Here is a 19,145-nt window from a genome sequence, read left to right on the forward strand (position 1 = left end):
CACCGTCTATTTGGCAATTAGAGCTCGTTTGACCCTTCAAATAACATGTGGTGCCAAGGCACCTATAGCTTTATTCATCTATTTGGGTCCTTTCTCACGTGGTTTGAGGTATAGGGGTCAACACTTGCCTAGATGATACTTATATTTGTGTGTTTATTTTTTGCACTCATGATGTCATATTTATTTTATGTTTGTGGACCAGAGATTGGAGTGAAAATTCAGATATGTATAATTTAATATATATACTCACACTTCACCTCAACATATGTGCATTTTTATATAACTGCTCTTTTATATTCTTGCAAAGTAGGAAATAATGTAAATATAAAGGCAATGATATAAATGTAAATATTTTAGATCTTTCTACAGCTAGATTGAATTATATAGTGTCAAGAGTTATAAAAGATTAAAAATATTTATTTATATACATATACTAGCTCCAAAAAGAAATAATTCTTTTTCTTTCGAAGATCATTATCATTTAGAATACTATAAAAGATCATGCATTCAAAAGTTTGAAGACAAAAATAAACAATCATATCCAAATCTACTTTATGTATGAATAGAAATCCAATTTTTTATAGCTTTCCCACCTTTTATTTACAACAGATCCTAATTTGTACACCGAAATTATAATTGAATGTGTTCTTTTATGTACATTATTAGTCGTGCACCATTTTATTACGTGATCTCATACATATAATATAATTTTTTTTATGAAGTTTTCTAATATATACTTTCTTGTTTTTTTAGATAGTGTGAAAAAAAAAAAAAAAGTTAAGAGTCTTAGCGACAAGGCTACTTCAACGCACCAACGACCATTAATTTTTTTGGTTGCCATTCGCTTTAGCTTTGATGGTTTCTAGCTAGCTAGCATCTATTTTATTATTTTTATTTTGTAGTCTTTGTGTACACACACAAAAGATAGACCTTTAGTTCAAGTAGTATACTATTTAATTTCCACCTTAGATGTCTCAAGCACCAATCTCAACAAGCATTACTATAATAAATTAAAAACATATAGATATATTTAATATATGTAATTAATTTACTTGCCAATTTTTTTTATCTAGCTTATATTGATATTAAAAAAAATAACAAAAAACTTTAGTGCATATAAATAAATAAGCTTCTAAATAATAATTTATGATCATTTCAAGTTTTATATTGAGTTACTAGTTGAATTAAAAATATTTATACATTCATAAAAGTATAAATAATAAACAAACCAAATAATTGCTTTCTTTCTTTCTTTCTTTTTTGTCATTTCTATCCAAATTTCATACTCATTTCAAATTCATTCAATTATAAAAATAACAAGTATTAATTAGAACAAAACAAAACAAGCATCCATCTATTTACAAATAATATCATTTTTCTTATACCCCTACTCATATATCTTTCCTCCCTTAATAAATCTAAAGTAATTAAACAAGGTTCAAGAGTTCTCTAATAGATCATTGAATGTTTGAAGAGAGAGAGAGAGAGAGAGATTAAGGTTTTGTTTGGGACGACTTTATTACTGTTTCTTAAAGCAGCTATTTAGTACAAAAAAATTTTAATTTTTGTACTAAAAAGCTGTTTAAGAAAGCCGTTCCGAACGAAGCTTAAGATACATACAAACACCCACTTGGAGGACCCTAAGCAATAAACATTCATTGATGATTAAAATACAAAAAATAAGCTTATGCACATGTTTAAATTATAATTATCTTAAACCTAGTGGTGCACATGCAAATGACAAAGAGGAGACAGAGCTGAGAGCTAATGAAAAAAAAAAATTAAATACAAAATAGAAAGCAAGAAAAAGGTTCCTATCATCTTAGTTGTTTGTTCACTCCATGTGCATTCATGTGGTGGGTTGCTTCCATTGGACCCACCTCTCCTATCTCTCACCCCCTTCACCAGCTAACCCTGACAATCTCTTCCTTCTTCCTTCTTCTTTCTCCCTTCTTCCTTCTTGTCAATGAAGACCTTCTCTTGAAGAAAAGCCATAGCCTTCATAATCACAACCGTTGGAATAAATTATTATCTTTATAGATCTTTTTTTCAATAAGAATTCAGATTTGACTGACGATTAGTTCTGTTAATTTTATGAGTGAAGGATTTGGAACAATCTTTTAGTAAAAGAGAGACTCTGCCAGCACTCATAAATTCTTTGCTTCTTCTTTTCCCCAACCTTTGATTCATTCTCTCCCACCTCTTTCCCGATTTATGATTTTTTGCATTTATAAGCATGAATATATTTTATTTTATTTTATTAGTGTTGTCTAATTGAAAAATATTAATTCTTTATATTAAAAATAGGAGTTTAGTTACGTTCAAACAATAATGAAAAGTTCTTCAGCTATTTTGTAATTTTTATTTTTATGAAATAGAAATTGCATGTAATTTAGAAAAAAGTTCATAGAACTAAAAATACTTTTTATATTTGCAAATTCTAGAATTTTCAAGTTGCACTTGAAAATTTAAATGTTTAATAATTTTTTTTTAAGAATTAAGTGTGAAAATATAAATTTCAATCTTTGAATGAATAGAAATAAAATTCTCAGCCAAGCTACCTAAAAATATGCAATCATAATTTTATTTATTTTTTAATTAGGACATAATCATTTATTTCCCTACTCTTTTGCTTTCACCCCCTAACTTTTTTATATTAGTTTTCCAAAAAAAAAATTATATTACTGCCCGCCGCTCACACATTAAAGGGAGCATAGGAATTTGGCCTTTGACGCCTGTGTGTCAGAGCTCAAGATTTCCTTCTGCACTGCACCGGACCCTCCTTTCTGTCAGAAGGATCTCTCTCTCTCTCTCTCTCTCTCTCTCTCTCTGTGCGCGCGCGCCACCATGAACAGCAAGAAGAAGAGAACAATTGCAAACCCTAACCCTAGAAACCCCATGCAAGCCTTTCACTTCCTCCGCTCCCTCTCCCGCATAAATCTCAGTACCGCGCCTTTCCATAAGCGCTGCAGAGCCATCAGGAGAGCAGCCTATGCCTCCATGGCACGCTCAGCTAGCCCAAATAGAGCATGGAGCCATGCCGTCCTCTATCACCTTCACCGCCGCCGCCATCGGCCGGTTCCCGAGCAGGCCCGTTGCAAAACCGATGAAAATGATGCTCTACGCAGGCTCTTGCCTGGCGGTGAGGCAATGGATACCTGTAGATTGCTTGAAGAGACCATAGATTATGTCCAGCGTTTAAGAACGCAGGTAAAGCTCATGCAAGAGATAGTGGATTCTGTGAAAGATGATGCAGTTCATGAAGAAAAGAGGCAAAAGGAAGAAATTTGAAGGATGGAACGAAGAGAATGGAACGAAGAGATATGTTTATATAAAATGGTATGATAATCGATCTTTTATATTGGTCAAACTTACAAGTCTTCATGATCAATATGAAATATATAAATTGTTCTGTAAATATTCCAAAGTTTGATATATTTATGGAGCTCGATCGATCTGTAAATTAATTGTTTGTGAATGCTTTTATGTTGGTTGATCAGATTCTTTTTTGTGTCTGTATTACTTTATTTTTGTGCTGTATTTTGTATTGTTTTCGGCTGATGATTTCGACTATCTAATATATTTATTAGCCGTTGCTTCGTGCTGTTTTTTCTTTCACTAAATTTGTTCGAAGTTCGCATTTTAATTGATCGAAATTTAGAAAAACTATAGGATGAACTGTTAATTATGCTCAGATCAATCTAATGATGGAGATTCATAACGTAATTAATTAATTTGTGGAATATTTCAGAGTTGCAGACGATTTTTTTTTTTTTTTGAGGAGATTTCAGATGTTTTTTTTCTTAGATTTAGCTGATAAATCACTACAGAAAAAGACTTATGAGTAAATCCATAGGGAAATCTAAGCATTGGGTGATCAGTGGGAAGGAAACTTAGTTAAGTTAACAAATTAGTTAGTGGAAAGAAAATAATAAAATCAACAGCTGGGCAAGCTTTTTCGTGGGACCAAAGCATGCAATTCATGGGGATATTTGAGAGCTATATATCTATGGATATAAAGGAAGAAGCAAAGAAACCCCACGAGGAAGGTATAAGCTTTTAGGGTTTCTGCTTGTGGTTTTTCAGCCACCCACCAAGTTATTCGTCCTTATACCTAGCTTTATAGCCTTTGTGGCTGGATGGGACACTTGGAAGAATATTTCATACTTCTTTTGGTTTTTAAGACATTAATAAGCCAAATAATAATAATAATAATAAGAAATTAATATATAATATTAAACAACAGATAATGAAAATATGTTATAGATGAAAACCAATTATGTTGCTTGAATTTGAAGATCTTTGGTGTAAAAATTCAAGTAAAAAGGAGAATATTCATTCTCTTTTTGAAGGAGAAAGGTTCATAAATCTAATGAAAAAATACATTTCTTTGCAAATTTAATGTTGCAAAAGAGAAAAATTTCAGAGCTTACTATAATCAGAGATAGTTTTGGCTCTTTTAGCTGCTGTACGTGCAGTCTTCCTTACTCTATGTTTCGTTTGGGATAGCTTTCTTCTTGCTTTCTAAAACAGCCTTCTTATAAAAATTTTTAAAAATACTATAAAACCGTTTTAGAAAGCAGTACAAAAATAGCCCCAAATGAAGCTTTAGAATCTCTAGCTGGTAATCTTCTTAGGTTCATAACGTTGGCAGCTGATAAGAGAATTGTAAGAGGCAATTGGTCTTCCAAATCTATTAGTCTAGCTATGAGCATAATATATATGCACAAAGTTAATAAATATAATACTGAAAGTATTATTTTGCTTGATAGATCTGAATTAACTATATAGCTTGTGAGTTCTTATGCCAAGTACTTGTGAGTGCCCTGCTATGTACTTTAACATTGGCAATGGCTTCATATCAATGGGGTATAGCAATGAAACTAAAGGTTTATAGCTATGGCTTCATTCTTATTAACAAATACATGGTAGAAAATAAAATAAGAAAAGACTGATCCAGATGTTTTGAGCCAAGTTAGAATGAAGTTTATAATCATTTTTTTTTTCTGCAAATTTTATTCTTTTTATGAAATTAATTATGATTTAATTATTTCCAATTTGGGGCACAATTTTAGTATTTATTTTGATTAGCAAATAATTTTCAAAAATATTGCCGTTGAAATGTCAACATAGACCAATTAACATCTAATACAAAAAAGTTATGCAATTATTTAAGCGAATTAACTAGCAATTAATATTTCTAATGGTTGTCAGTTAGATTTCTAGTTAGCTTAATGTTGTTAATTCTCTGCAGTTAACCATAATTGGAATCTTAATTAATTTCTGTCTTCAATAGGCAAAAGATGCTCTTTTTGATATATATAGCTCTATTTCTTATGTGAGTTATAAAATGAAAATTGCATGTTAGTTGGCACATTTTCAAATGAGGAATTAATTGCTTGACATCTGCTGGTGACATTATTAAGACTGATGATAGATAAAAAAGGACCAAATTAAGCTTTAAAACAAGTCTAGAATTAGTATGCTCATACTAATCAAAAATATATTTACATTAAGATTTCATTTGGGATAGTTTTCTTACTGCTTTCTAAAGAAACTTCTAAAGATAATTTTTTTTATATCACTAAGATTTTGTTTGGGATTGCTTTCTAAAGTAGGTTTTTAGTACAAAAATTCATTGTTCAAGAAAAAATTTGTACTAAAAAGCTGTTTTTGAAAACATTAAAAAAATGTCTCAAATGAAGCCTAAGTATACTTTAGTAGCTGTTTTCTTCTTTTGTGCTTCTATGTAATAAATTAAAGCCAATGATCATGTTGGTCTTTACTAACAGGCTCTATTTATAATTAAAATCTTATTGATAGACAAAAATAAAAAATTCTTTCAATGGGACTGAGGCCTTTCTCTGAGCAAAATCCCCATTTTAACTCGTTATTACAAAAGATGGAAAGGCTAGGTAAGATATAATTTATCTCTTTCATCTCGTTCAGGTTCTTTCTACTTTTATTTTCCAAGATAAATTATGGTTCGAAAGTTCAGGCATTTTAGTTTGAAACTATGAGAAGAAAATGTTTTTCTCCATCTAGTTGAAAGTTGATTCCCCACCAGAAAATCACTAAGTGTTGAGGCAATTTTTCATATCTCAATAAGTGGAAGTATTCAAATCAGAAATATCCAACAAGCTTGATTTCTTAGTTATGATATCATTAAGGCAATAAGATATTCCATTTTTAGAGGGTCTTTTTCATTCTACAACGTCTCTTTGGCTCTCTCGAGGCGGTTTCCAAGCGATTCTAGGGTTTGGCCGTCCGTGCGTCTCCGCGGCGTTCTTCGGCTAGTTTTCTCTGCTTAACCGGTGTCCTCTAACCATTCCTCCTTATGCTTTTCTATTTTTGTTCGGGTGTTCTTTTCTTTTTTTGGTTTTTTGGTGTTTTCTCGTTTTGCCTTGTGGCTTTCCTTCGCTTTGTTCTTTTAGGTTTCTTCTTTTTCTTCCGATTTTTCTTGCGGTGTTCTGGTTTGGTTGGCCTTTAGGTTCTTCTTTCTGGGGGGATGACGACTCCGTCGTCATCTAACCCTATGGTCGCTTCGGTCCCTAATGGTAAACCCTGTTCTTTTATAGATGCATTAGCTGGTGAGGGGGGTTCTTCCTTTAACCTGAAATTTGTTCATTATTCGTTCAAAGGGTGTCCTGCTCTTTTGATTGATGATTCGGTTGTAGCTCAGCTTGCTAAGCCCTTTGCTCTGACTCTTGTGGGAAAGTTTGTGCTTAAGCGTCCTAACATTGATGTGATCCGAAAGTTTTTTTACAATCTTAAGCTGTCTAGTACTTTTCATATTGGTTTACTTGATCCTAGGCATGTAGCTATTCAATTGACTAATGATCTGGATTATAGCAAGATTTTTTCTAGAGGCTCTTACTACATTCAATCTTGTCAGATGTGCATTCTTAAATGGACTCCAGATTTTGATGTTCGTCATGAATCGCCTATTGTTCCGGTGTGGGTTTCTTTCCCTAACCTTAGACTGCATTTTTTCAATACTCATATTCTATTTGGTTGGGCTTCTATCCTTGGACGGCCGCTGCAAACGGATCAGGCTACGGCTTCGGTTTCCCGTCCGTCTGTGGCAAGGATTTTGGTTGAGGTGGATATTTCTAAAAAATTTCCTAATGAGATTTGGCTGGGCTCCGAACTTAACGGATATTTTCAAAAAGTAGAATTTGAAAACTTTCCCATTTTTTGTGCGTACTGTAAGATGCATGGGCATAGTTTGAATGAATGTTTTAAGCTACATCTCAATCTTAAGAAATCTAAAGAGAATTCCAAGATCATTAAAATGCCAGAAGCCAATACGGTTAAAGACAGTAATCATATTGTGATGGAAGAAAATGGTGTCTTGACGATTAGTAATGTGGTTGAAGTGCAGCCTGATTTTCAGGCTGTTATTATCCCGTCTGTCATTCGTCCTAATGAGCTTCCTGTATGTGTTGTGGGGGATGGTGTTGCTAGTAATGGGGGGAAGGGAATGTTTCTTAAGACAAGGTTAACAATATGGTGTATAACTCTCCTTCTCTCACTGCTTTTGATTCTTCTCAAACTATTAACAATGCTAATGTGGAAGAAGTTAATAATTTAATGGCTGTCAAAACTAATGATTTTATTGAGACTCTCCATGTTATACAAGATGGGTCGCAAGCTTTGGTTAACTCTTCTTTACAGCTTCGGGCTACTGTTAAAGACATTGAGAATGACGTGGTTGAGGAGGTGGAGCCTTCTCATCATCTAGCTGATTCTATTCAATTACAGATTGAGGAACATTCTATAGAGGATCATGAGAGTAACTCTAAACTTGATAAAGGTAAATGTCCTATGCACTACGGGAAAACACCCGATTACCGTCGGATTTTTCCGGCGGAAAATTGTGCGCCGGTAATAACGGCGCAGGCAACGGCGGAATCGTTCGACGAAAATTTTGCGTCAACATTTCCGGCACAAAATACGCCGTAAATTTATCGACGCCGATTCCGCCGGCAAATCCGACGGTATAGGAATGTCTGAACCATTTCCGTCGCACGTTACGGCGGAACTGTTCCGGCGTACGTTACCGGCGGACATTGCGCCGGCGTATTTAAACTCAATGAAATATTGCCGACGGATGTTGCGTCGGAAATTATCACTACATGAAAAACATCTCATTTCCGACAGAATTTCCGACGGAAATAAAAAATTAAATTTTTTTTATTTTAAAATATAACTTAAATTATTGAATTTAATAACTTAAATTATAATAAAAAAATTTATTATTTAATTATTTAATAACAAAAAATTAAGTGATTTAAAATTATTTATATTGTTAAATTAAGTGAATTAATTTTAATTTTTTGTTAAATTAAATTAATGATTTTATAATTAATAGGATATAGGTTAAATTCTGATGCCTATACTGATACAGAAATTGATATTTTAGCTAAATGCTATGCTAGAGAAGATAATGACATTAGCTTCTCTAAGAGTCGTGGTAAGAGGGGCAGACAGCCTAGAAGTGTTATTCTACAATCTCCCAGAAGCACTAGATCGCATACTTCTCATTAATTTTTTTTATGTTTAACATTATTATTTGGAACATTAGAGGGATCGGTTGCCCCTCTTCTAAACTTAGGGTTAAAAACTTATGTCGCATTCATAACATTGCTATTCTTATTTTATTGGAGCCTCTCATTTCTATGGATAAATTACCTAGAACTGCTAGGTATTTGGGTTTTAACAATGCTAAGTCGAATATTGCTAGCAAAATTTGGATCTTTTGGAAAGATTTTGTTAGAATTGATATCATTGGTGATTTTATTCAAGTAATTCATTATAATATTGAAAGTTCGAATGTTCAATGTTGTGCCTCTTTTATCTATGCTGCTACTTCTCGTTATTACAGGAGGGTTTTGTGGGAGCAACTTTTGCAATTTAATAATGTCTGTAACCTTCCGTGGTTGGTTGGGGGGGACTTTAATACTATCTCTAAACCGGATGAACGGCTGGGTGGGTCTCTTCCTATTTATCAATCCATGGATGAATTTAATGATATGATTTTGGCTTGTAGTCTCATGGATATTGGTTACTCGGGTAACAGATTTACTTGGCACAGGGGGCATTTGTGGCAAAGATTGGATAGTGTTCTTTTCAATAATTCATGGGTGAACACTTTTAATTTGACCAAAGTTGAGCATCTTAGTCGCACTTTGTCGGATCATTCTCCTTTGCTTATTAATATTAAGAATAACCCTATCAATATTCCTAATCAATTTAGATTTCAGAATATGTGGATTCTTCATGATTCCTTTCTTGATGTGGTACAAGTGAATTGGAATGCTCTTGTTTTTCCTGATGATTCTATTAGTGGCATGTATAGACTTTGGCTTAAGCTCAAAAGGCTCTTAAGGTTGTTTTGAATTGGTGGAATCATAATATTTTTAAAAACTTGTTTAACAACATTCTTCTTGCTGAGACTAATATTAATAACATTGACGATCTTTGTCAGTATAATCCCTCTGAGGCCAATTTGTGCAGCCTTAATGAAGCTAAAGGGGAGCTCTCTAAGGGAGCTCTCTAAGCTTCAGGTTCAGGAGGAAGCCTTCTGGAGATAAAAAGCGTCTATCAAACATTTAGTGGAGGGTGACATGAACACTAAGTACTTTCATTCTTTAGTTAATAAGAAACGGTCCATTAACCATATTCATAAAATGGCTACTGATAATGGTTCTTTTACTAAAGATAAAGATGAGATTGCTAGTTTGGCTGTTAATTTCTTTAAAAGTCATATGAATAAAACTTTTATTCCTAATACTTATGTGGAGGCTAATATTATTCTGAATGTCATTTCTGTTGAGAATAATGGTAATCTCTCTAAGGTTCCTCTTTTGGATGAAATTAAAGATATTTTATTTAACATGAATGTGGATTCTGCTGCTGGTCCGGACGGGTATACCATTTAGTTTTTCCAATCTACTTGGTCTATTATTGCTAACGATGTTGTTCATGCTGTTGAGTACTTCTTTAACAGTTCTCCTATTCCGAAATTCTTTACTTATACTTTTGTGGTTTTAATTCCTAAGAACTCTGCTGTTAATTCTTGGAATGATTTCAGGCCTATTAGTTTATGCACTGTGTTTTATAAATTTATTTCTAAACTTCTGATGAGTAGGGTTTCTACCTTATTGCCTAAATTCTTTACTTATACTTTTGTGGTTTTAATTCCTAAGAACTCTGCTGTTAATTCTTGGAATGATTTCAGGCCTATTAGTTTATGCACTGTGTTTTATAAATTTATTTCTAAACTTCTGATGAGTAGGGTTTCTACCTTATTGCCTAAGATCATTTCCCCTTTTCAAATGGGGTTTGTTAAAGATCGTGCTATTGCTGATAATATTCTCTTGGCCCAGAAATTTTGCCAGGATCTAGACATTAAGGTGAGAGGTGGTAACATGATAATGAAATTGGACATTGCTAAAGCCTATGATAATATTAATTGGTCGTTTATTTATAAAATTTTGAGCCTTTTTGGTTTTGATTTAAAGTTCATTAATCTTATTAAATCTTATATTGAAAGTCCTTTTTATTCTATTATTGTGAATGGTAAGATTCATGGTTACTTCCAAGCTTCTCATGGGTTGAGACAAGGGGATCCTTTGTCTCTGGCTATCTTTATTATCGCTGCGGATTACTTATCTCGGGGTTTGGCTAATCTGTTCTATAATTGTCTTAGTTTATATTTCAAAACTCGGGGTGGTTTTCATATTTCTCATTTATGTTTTGCTGATGACTTCATTGTTTTTTCTAATGCTTACAAGAATAAGATTAGAAAGATTTTGAGAATTTTTCATCATTTTGAAGCTGTTAGTGGGCTCTTCTTTAACAAACAAAAATATTCTTTTATTATTTCTAAGAATGTTGTTAATGATCGTATTTTGGACATTAGAAATCTTACTGGCTTTTCTCTTGGTGTTTTTCCTTTGAAGTACTTGGGGATCCCTCTTTTTAAAGGTAGGAAAAGAGCTTTTCTTTTTGATGATTTAATTTCTTCTATTCAGAATAGATTGTTTTCTTGGAATTCCTTTTTTTTTAAGTTATGGTGGTAGGATTGCTCTGATAAAAAGTGTTCTTTGTTCTCTGCCAGTTTATAGTTTTTAAACTATCATGCCTACTAAGGGTGTTTGTGTTAGAATTGAGAGGATTTTAAATAAATTTTTTTGGAATGATTCTGGGTCTAATTCTAAGATTCATTGGAAGAATTGGAAAGGGTGTTGTGGCATTAAGCAGGAAGGTGGTTTAGGTTGTAAAGATATGGCTGACTTGGCTTAGGCTTTCTCCTTGAAACTTTGGTTCAATTTCAGATCTAATGTTAGTCTATGGGCCAAATTTATGAAAGAAAAATATTGTGCTGAGAAACATGCTTCCCTGGCTTGCTACTCTATGGGTAATTCTAAAGTCTGGCAATGTATCTGTTCTGTTAAATGGATTATGGAACCCTTGCTTGCTTGGGGTCTTGGTAATGACAATATCTTCTTTTGGTAAGATAGGTGGCTTAATGGTGAATACATTGACTCTTTACTCAATACTATTTATGTTTCTAATATCAAGGTGAATTATTTCTTTTTTGCTAATGGTTGGGATTTGGAGAAGCTCTCTGCTTTCCTTCCGGATAATATTATTCAAATGATTACTAATATTTCCTTTAATAGCAATGTGGGGGATATGCTCCTGTTTTCGGGGTCTAAGGATGACTCTTTTAGCATTAAGAACGCATGAAACTATTTTCGTACCAAGAAAGATACTTCTAAACTTTTTAAAAGCATTTGGCATAACACTATTCCTCACACTGTTTCTGTTTTTATTTGGAGAACTTTGCATAATTTCTTAATTACTTTCTGATTATAATTTAAGGAAGAAAGGTCTCATTATTACCCTAAATGCTAATGCTATTTTCATATCGATAATATGCATCATATTTTTTATTTCTAGTCCTATTGCGATTAAGGTTTGGACTTTTTATGAGGAGATTTTTCATTTGAATGTTTACAGCTCTACTCTTTCTATTTCCCAGCTTCTTGACCTTTGGTTTGTTGACTTCAAAGGGCATATTAGAAATGTTATTTCTTGTCTCATTTGTTGGTATATTATTTGGTTGGCAAGGAATGACTCTAGATTCAATGGGGAGATTATGGATCACCATCGGATTATTAACAAGATTAAAGATAAGGTCTTTTCTCTTTTCATTGCTAAGGTGCTGCCTATTAAGAATTTTAATATTTTTTTTTCATACTTTGTCATTTTTTGCCATTTCTGGAGATTGGAATATTGCCATTATGAAACCTTGTTGTGTTAGTTGGTGTAACCTAATCATAACCATCATAAAATGAATGTGGCGTGGATTAAAGTGGGTAATACCTTTAGTTATGCGGGTATTATCAGGAATCACCTGGGGAGTTCTCTCTGGTTTTGCTGCTCCTGCAGTGGTGGAGGATTTGCATTTGGTGATTTTCATGGCTGTGATGAGGGGGATTAATCTGTGTAATCGTCTCAATATTGATAACATTATCTTAGAAGCTAATTTCCCTTTAGTTACCCTGATTGATACTGGTAGTCATATTATGCCTTGTGCTCCCTCTTTATTTTATTTCAGGAGAAGGATTTTTCAGAAGCTGAGTCTTTTTTTTCATTCCTTCTCTGTTATCAATAGGGAGGTGAATGCAGTTGCCCAGGCGATGGCTCTTCTAGGGACTGTGTTCAAGGACTTTAAGGAATTGAGCTTGGATCAATTGCATGTTTACATTACAGGTCTTCTATACTTAGATCAAACTGGTTTTCCTTATGTTTACCATTAATTCGGTTACTCTTTGTGGGTGGTTTCTATCTAATGGCTTGATTTTTTCCATCCTGGCGGTTGTGGTCTTTCGGGCCTTTTTGGGTGGTGTTTGGTGGTTTATTTTGTTGTGTTCTCTTCTCCTGTTAGGTTTGTTGCAGGTCTTGGTTGTGCTTTTGTTCCTTCTTTGCTGCCGGAGTGGTTGGTGACTGCTATTTTACTGGACCTATTTTATGGGTGACTCTAACTTGTTTGTTTTTCTTAGTTTTTTTCTGGTGGTTTCAGGGTTGCTTAGCTTGCCTGGATTGGTTATGGTGTGGATTGTTTTGGAGCTGTTTTCTCAGTTTGGTGGGGTTTGGTTGAAGGGTATCCTTGTTTTTGGTTTCCTTTTGTTTCTTTTTTGTTGTTTTTTTCTGTTGTTTTTGTAGGTCTGCTTCCCTCTTCAGGGAGTTTTTGCTAAGGAAGTCTGGGCTGATTGGAAATCTTTTGAGCTTTCTTATTTTTGGGCACTCCTTCTGTGCCGCCTTAGAATGTTACTAGGTAATTTTGTATTACTTATAGGTGGGGATAATCGGCTCTTAGGTTTTTTTGGTCTTTTTGATAATTGTAGCTCCTTGAGCAGTAGTGGGCTGATGGTCCCCTTAAGGACTTGTAATTTTCCATTATATCAACGCGTAGGCCCCTCCGTGGGTTAAAAAAAAAAGGTAATAAGATATTTGAAAATCTTAATTTACCAAGGGGATCAACTTTGTGTATGATTGAAGTGAAAATGATCAGAATGCTCCATCAAAAAGATTATAATTGGAACATGTTTCTAAACATTCAGAGAGGATTCTTGAAGAATTTTTTTTTCAAATTTAATAAGAGAGTTTCAAAGCACTGGTTGTCAACACATAATGTTTGTCGTGAGGCTTGTCGTAAATGCTCATCGTGAATTGTCTGGACATCCATCGGTGTCCTTCATTAACGCTAGCATATTTTTGTCAAACCTAGTCAATGAAGATCTCTATGGCACAATCAAACTCAACCCAATTGGCTCTCTTAAGCCTATGATATGTTCATTTCCATGATGAATTTGCTTGTCTCAATTGAGTACTCTTTATAATGAAATATAATGTTTAGTCCAAGAAAAGTTCCCTATGCATGGGTGCAAATGTTTGCACACACTGGCCTCGATCTTGACAACCTTTAGGAGTCGTCCCTCTTTTTTTTTTTTTTTTTTTGAAGAAATGCTAGAAGCAATTTTATTATAATAAAGCAAAGAACAAGAACCTAAGTAAAAAAACACCTATCACATTCCTTCTTTAATAGTAAAAAAAAAAAAGAGGAGGAACCTTATTTCTATCCAAATTATCCCAAACAAAATCAAAAGAACAAGCATAGTTAGCACAACAATTTGCTAACTTATTGCAATCCCTATTCACAAATTGAATAATCACTTGATTAAAATTTCTGAGAAAGAAGAAATCATCTTGCCTTGAGCCGTTATCTTTGATTATTTCTTTCTTCATAACTTTTTGAACAAATATCATAACATAATGATTATCTCCTTCGATAATGATTCCTTTCGCCTCATACATCCATTCTTGAATCAGCTTCCTCAAGGATAGAATTGCTTCCATCTCCAAAACCGAGCAATCCCAATGCAAGCATTTAAAACCAAAGGCAAACAAATATATGCCTTTGATGTCTCTTATTACACCACCTACTCCTGCATAATATTATTTATCAAGAGAGGCATCAACATTAAGTTTAATCCAATTGGTTGGAGGGCGATCCCAAGCGGAAGAAAATAGCCTTAGCTGATTAGAATCCCAATTGACCAAAATTAGATCATAACTAAACGATGATGAAGCAAAACTCACTGAATTTTCTGCTATAACATTAAGACCATCCTCCTTATTACCATGAACAAGCTTGTTCCTACTTTTCCAAGACAAGAAAACAGCTGAACAATATAAGTTACCCATGAAAGGATTGGATTTAGACATACAACCAGCTCCTTATAACAGTTATCCAAATAAAAAAAAGGAAGTTTAAATCCCCATTTATTAATCATCTTTATTACTTTCTAATGCAAAGAACAATGAACTATTATATGTTCAGAATTCTCTATTGCACAGCATCCTCTCGAACAACCATTATAGTTATTAAGCCTTATGTACATCAAGAACTCATTAGAGGGAATTGCCTTGTGACCAAAAAAGCTGCACCCTCGGTCTTAATTTTAAATTCCTCAACCATCTCCAGTTATTATCCTCCTCTTCATATCTTCTACTTTGTTCAGAAATCAAAGCCACCAATGTCTTTCCAGAATGCTTAAACAGAATTTCCATTTCATCACTTTGAAGTTCAACATTAATCGGTACAGAACTTATTAGTTCCACAAGCTCTTTCCCGAATACCTGCTGCATATTCAAGACATTCCAGTTACCTTCTGAATAAAATACTTCAAACAGTAATGTTTTTCTTCTAATTCAGCAACAAATGTAGGCCATCGATCAATACATTTGTCTAGGATCCATATATCTTTAATAGTATTAATACTCTTCCTGTCCGAGACTTTCCATCTCACAATTTGCTGTAGAAATTTAGCTCTATTGATAATGATCTTCCATGCGGATGATTTTCCATTTATAGCTTTAGAATTTCATATATCTTTCACATACTTTGCAATTAAAATTCTATTCAACAAAGAAGAAGGATTAGATAAAAAACTCCATGCAAATTTAGCCCCAAGGACCTATTTTTTCAGATGCTGAAACAACTCCCTTAACCGCCCATCCTTTTATGTTTATATAGAGTTTCCGAATCAAGATAGTGAAGTCCCTTACTCCTGTGTTGTTTATTCCAAAGAAATTCCCTACTCAACTTATCCAACTCTTTCAACGCTCCCATTAGAACCAAAGAATGAGTTGAAAGGAAGATATGAATAGTTAAGAACGATGACTTAATGAGTTGAAGCTTACCAGACAATGTTAGGAATCGATTTCCCAATATATTTAACTTGTCATAAGCTTTTTCCAGCGAACTTTGATAATCCGAAACAGTTAACCTTCTCAGATCCATTCTAACTCCAAGATAAGTCATCTCTTTAACTGCTTTAATTCCCAGAACTTTTGAATGAGCCTTGGATTTACTACTCCCAACCAAATTCCCAAAAAGAATTGAAGATTTCTGCACATTAACTCTTTGTCCCATCCAGTTACTATAATTTTTCATAATCTTCATAATCTTCTTTGCATCATACGATTGGCTTCAGAAAAAATAATGATATCATCGGCATACTGCAAATGTGAAACTTTTTCTGCTGTAGGAGCAACTTTGATTCCGACAAGTTCAAACTATCAATTATAGAGTCTTACAATTAGTCGTATGCCATATTAGTATATGGTTCACTATATGACCATTATGCGTGTATATCCAATGAGCTACTAATGCACTCATCTGATAAGTCTTTTTGAGTTTAGAGCACCCTCTAGAGTCAAGCTCATAGCCGGTTCAACATTCTCCCCTATGGGATCATCTATATTTTTATTGAACTTGTTTGGCTATTTATCAAATAATAGCTCATTCTAAATCGAAAAATCATTCATTATTTTTTCCAACTTTTTAGGTATATATTTTTAAATATTTCCCTAGAAGTTCACCAAATTTTAAAAATTGATCTTGAATTTCTATTGGGGGTCTTCCTTGAAGGCCTCTATCATGGTCCATTCTACTCATCACTAATGTATGACAAGACTTTCTCGTACTTCAACCTCATATACTGTGTTGAGGCTTAGATTATGATCAATTAAGTAATTAGTGCTTATTATAAATAGTTTGAGCAACCCTTAAATAAATGTATGAACACATGTTATGGAATTGATTGCTCTAGCTCCCTACTAAAGAAATAGGAGCAACTAAAAGATCAGAGGTGCCCTTCTGACCAAACTCAATAATCCTTTTAATAAAATTACTCACCTAATTATTCCCCATTAAATACATCCATGACTAATATTTTATGAAGATCCAAATTATTACATCTCAAGTGTTGAAGCTATTAAAAAACCTAAATAGTAGAGATCAATAAAAATACTATAACATTCAATCTTGAAAATAATATATAATTGAAAAATTTTTCAACTTAAAAGAAGAAAATGAGCATTTGATTTTTCCAAATATACATAGACTATTATTTATAAGATTTGTATACACATTTTTTGTCTAATAATAAAGGAAATCAAATGATTAAGTAAGAAGTGACCAAAGCCATCAATAGTATTATAAGAGTGCATGCCACTATAATATATCTATCCTTATGCTCAAGAGATGCACCCAAGAATTATCAATTAGTAATTATGATTCTAATTTTGATGTGATATATTACTTATATACATATTCATTCATCATCGATCTTAATTGGAATTGAGATCCTTTCTAGTAATACTACAAAAGTTATGGTTATTAATCACATAGACAGTTCAATGGATATTCCATCTATCCTCCCTTTCATGAATATTGGATTAACTAACATTTAGCTCTAACCTCATCTTTATGACAAACATAATTTTAGAGGACATACAATGAGATATTGGTATAATGAAAGCCCTTAACTAGCCTATCTTATTGAAGTAACTTGAAAATAACTCTGCTACATATGATTTTCATAGAATTCACAACTACTTTATTGAGTAATGTACCTTCCTAATGGAAGAAATTGAGCTGCATCTCTCATTAATTAGGATTTTTAAAAGAATTTATATCTCATTAAGATATATTTATCTATCTTTGAAGATGATAAAATAATTTTTTAAATAGCAATATGATATTTTCTAAGAAGTTTAATTAATTCAAATTTCTTACATCTTAGAAAAAAATCTAGAATATTCTTACTTTTTTCTTCTTGAATCAATAGTATAGTACATTATTTTTCCTTGAAAGCTTATACATATGTATGATCTCACAATTCAACTCATAAATTAAGTGATTCATGTTGAAATTAACCAATAATTGAGAACAAATAGAATTAAATTTAATTATCTAAGATCAGTTATGAGATTATACATATCTATAAGCATAAAAGGAAAAATAATGTATTCACATTTTACTCTTCCTTGAAGATAGGCAGGCTTTATTTAATTTCTCTTTTTAACTACCTTTTGGTGGAAAAGAAAAGAGGCAACAAAAGAAAACAATTTTTTGGTTGAGAAAATTAGTAATTTTTTAAAATTTTGCTTAAATAAACTAATTATGATATAGTGAAATTCAATATTCTCTTATGGATATGAATAAAGATTATGTTGTTGGGCCAGATGATTTTACAATCTTATTTTTTCAAAAGTGCTGGCTAATTATAAAAAAATATCTTTGTAAAGCTATCATAGAACTTTTTAAATGATTTATATATTTCTAGTTTTTTTTCAAGCTCTATCATTTTGATTCCTAATAAGGAAAATCTTGAGTATTGGAATAACATTAGACCCATTAGTATGTGTTCAATATGATTCATCTTTCTTATTTTGATGATAATTTTATTACGTTAATCAAGAAAATTGTGAAAAATGTTTAGTTCTCTATCATTATCAATGAGAAATCTAAAAGTTTTTTCAAAGCTGCCCAAGGTGCTAGGCAGGAAGATTCATTGTCCCCTGTTTTATACATTATTACTGCTAAATTTTATTTTTAATTAAAACCCTTAAAGGGCCTATGCATTGATATAAAAAAAATGATTACAAGTCCTTAAAAGGTTTTATAGCTCGCTAAAGCTCAAAGAGGTACAATCAAAAATTCAAAAAAGAACATAAGAGCCAAAGAACCATGCCTAGTTACAGAGAGAAAAGTAAAATAAAAAAACTAAAGAACAATGCAAAAGCAAGGTCAGCAAGAAGCCAAGCCCAAAAGAAGCCCAAAGCTTAGGTAAGCATTTAACACAACAGAAAAGAACTTGAGAGCCATTCCACGTCCAGTGTCCATGCTAAAAAGATGAGTTCACCAAGACCATCCATTCAGGAAAAAGCCCCTACGAAAAAATTCAAGAAATGATCAACAATGAGATATGAAAATAAACATATAGAATCATCCGAATGAACCCATTAAAACAGATAAACAAAAAAAGAATCACAGGTCTGAAGGGACTGAATTCAAAAACCATTCCACAGGAAACCCAATAATCATTATTAAATAAAATAAGACCATAGCAAAGCACAAACCAGCACCACCGAAACATAGCCCACAGGAGCAACTCCAAGCAGATGGGAGATAGAGAAAAATTAAACCAAACCCCATTAATATTTGACATTGAAATTAGGGAAAACCAAGCTTATCCAATATCACCAAACCTTTTAATTAG

At 32.8% G+C, this 19,145-nt stretch overlaps 2 protein-coding genes across 2 annotated transcripts; both read left to right on the top strand.

Annotated features, from left to right (window-relative positions):
• The first annotated feature begins 2,563 nt into the window (after positions 1–2,563).
• On the top strand, positions 2,564–3,616 carry LOC110108581 (transcription factor IBH1). The gene has a single exon (XM_020839274.2). It carries the CDS (start codon positions 2,848–2,850, stop codon positions 3,289–3,291), a length of 444 nt encoding a protein of 147 aa, XP_020694933.1. The 5' UTR covers positions 2,564–2,847; the 3' UTR covers positions 3,292–3,616.
• A 2,892-nt stretch (positions 3,617–6,508) lies between these two features.
• Positions 6,509–9,596, top strand: LOC110108584. The gene is made up of 6 exons (XM_020839276.2): positions 6,509–7,466; positions 7,580–7,816; positions 8,375–8,476; positions 8,590–8,707; positions 8,888–9,391; positions 9,491–9,596. Exons 1-6 carry the CDS (start codon positions 6,509–6,511, stop codon positions 9,594–9,596), a joined length of 2,025 nt encoding a protein of 674 aa, XP_020694935.2.
• Positions 9,597–19,145: the final 9,549 nt, after the last annotated feature.

The sequence above is a fragment of the Dendrobium catenatum genome, unplaced genomic scaffold, assembly GCF_001605985.2.
Source record: "Dendrobium catenatum unplaced genomic scaffold, ASM160598v2 fragScaff_scaffold_923, whole genome shotgun sequence".
In the NCBI taxonomy this organism is placed as follows: Eukaryota; Viridiplantae; Streptophyta; class Magnoliopsida; order Asparagales; family Orchidaceae; genus Dendrobium; species Dendrobium catenatum.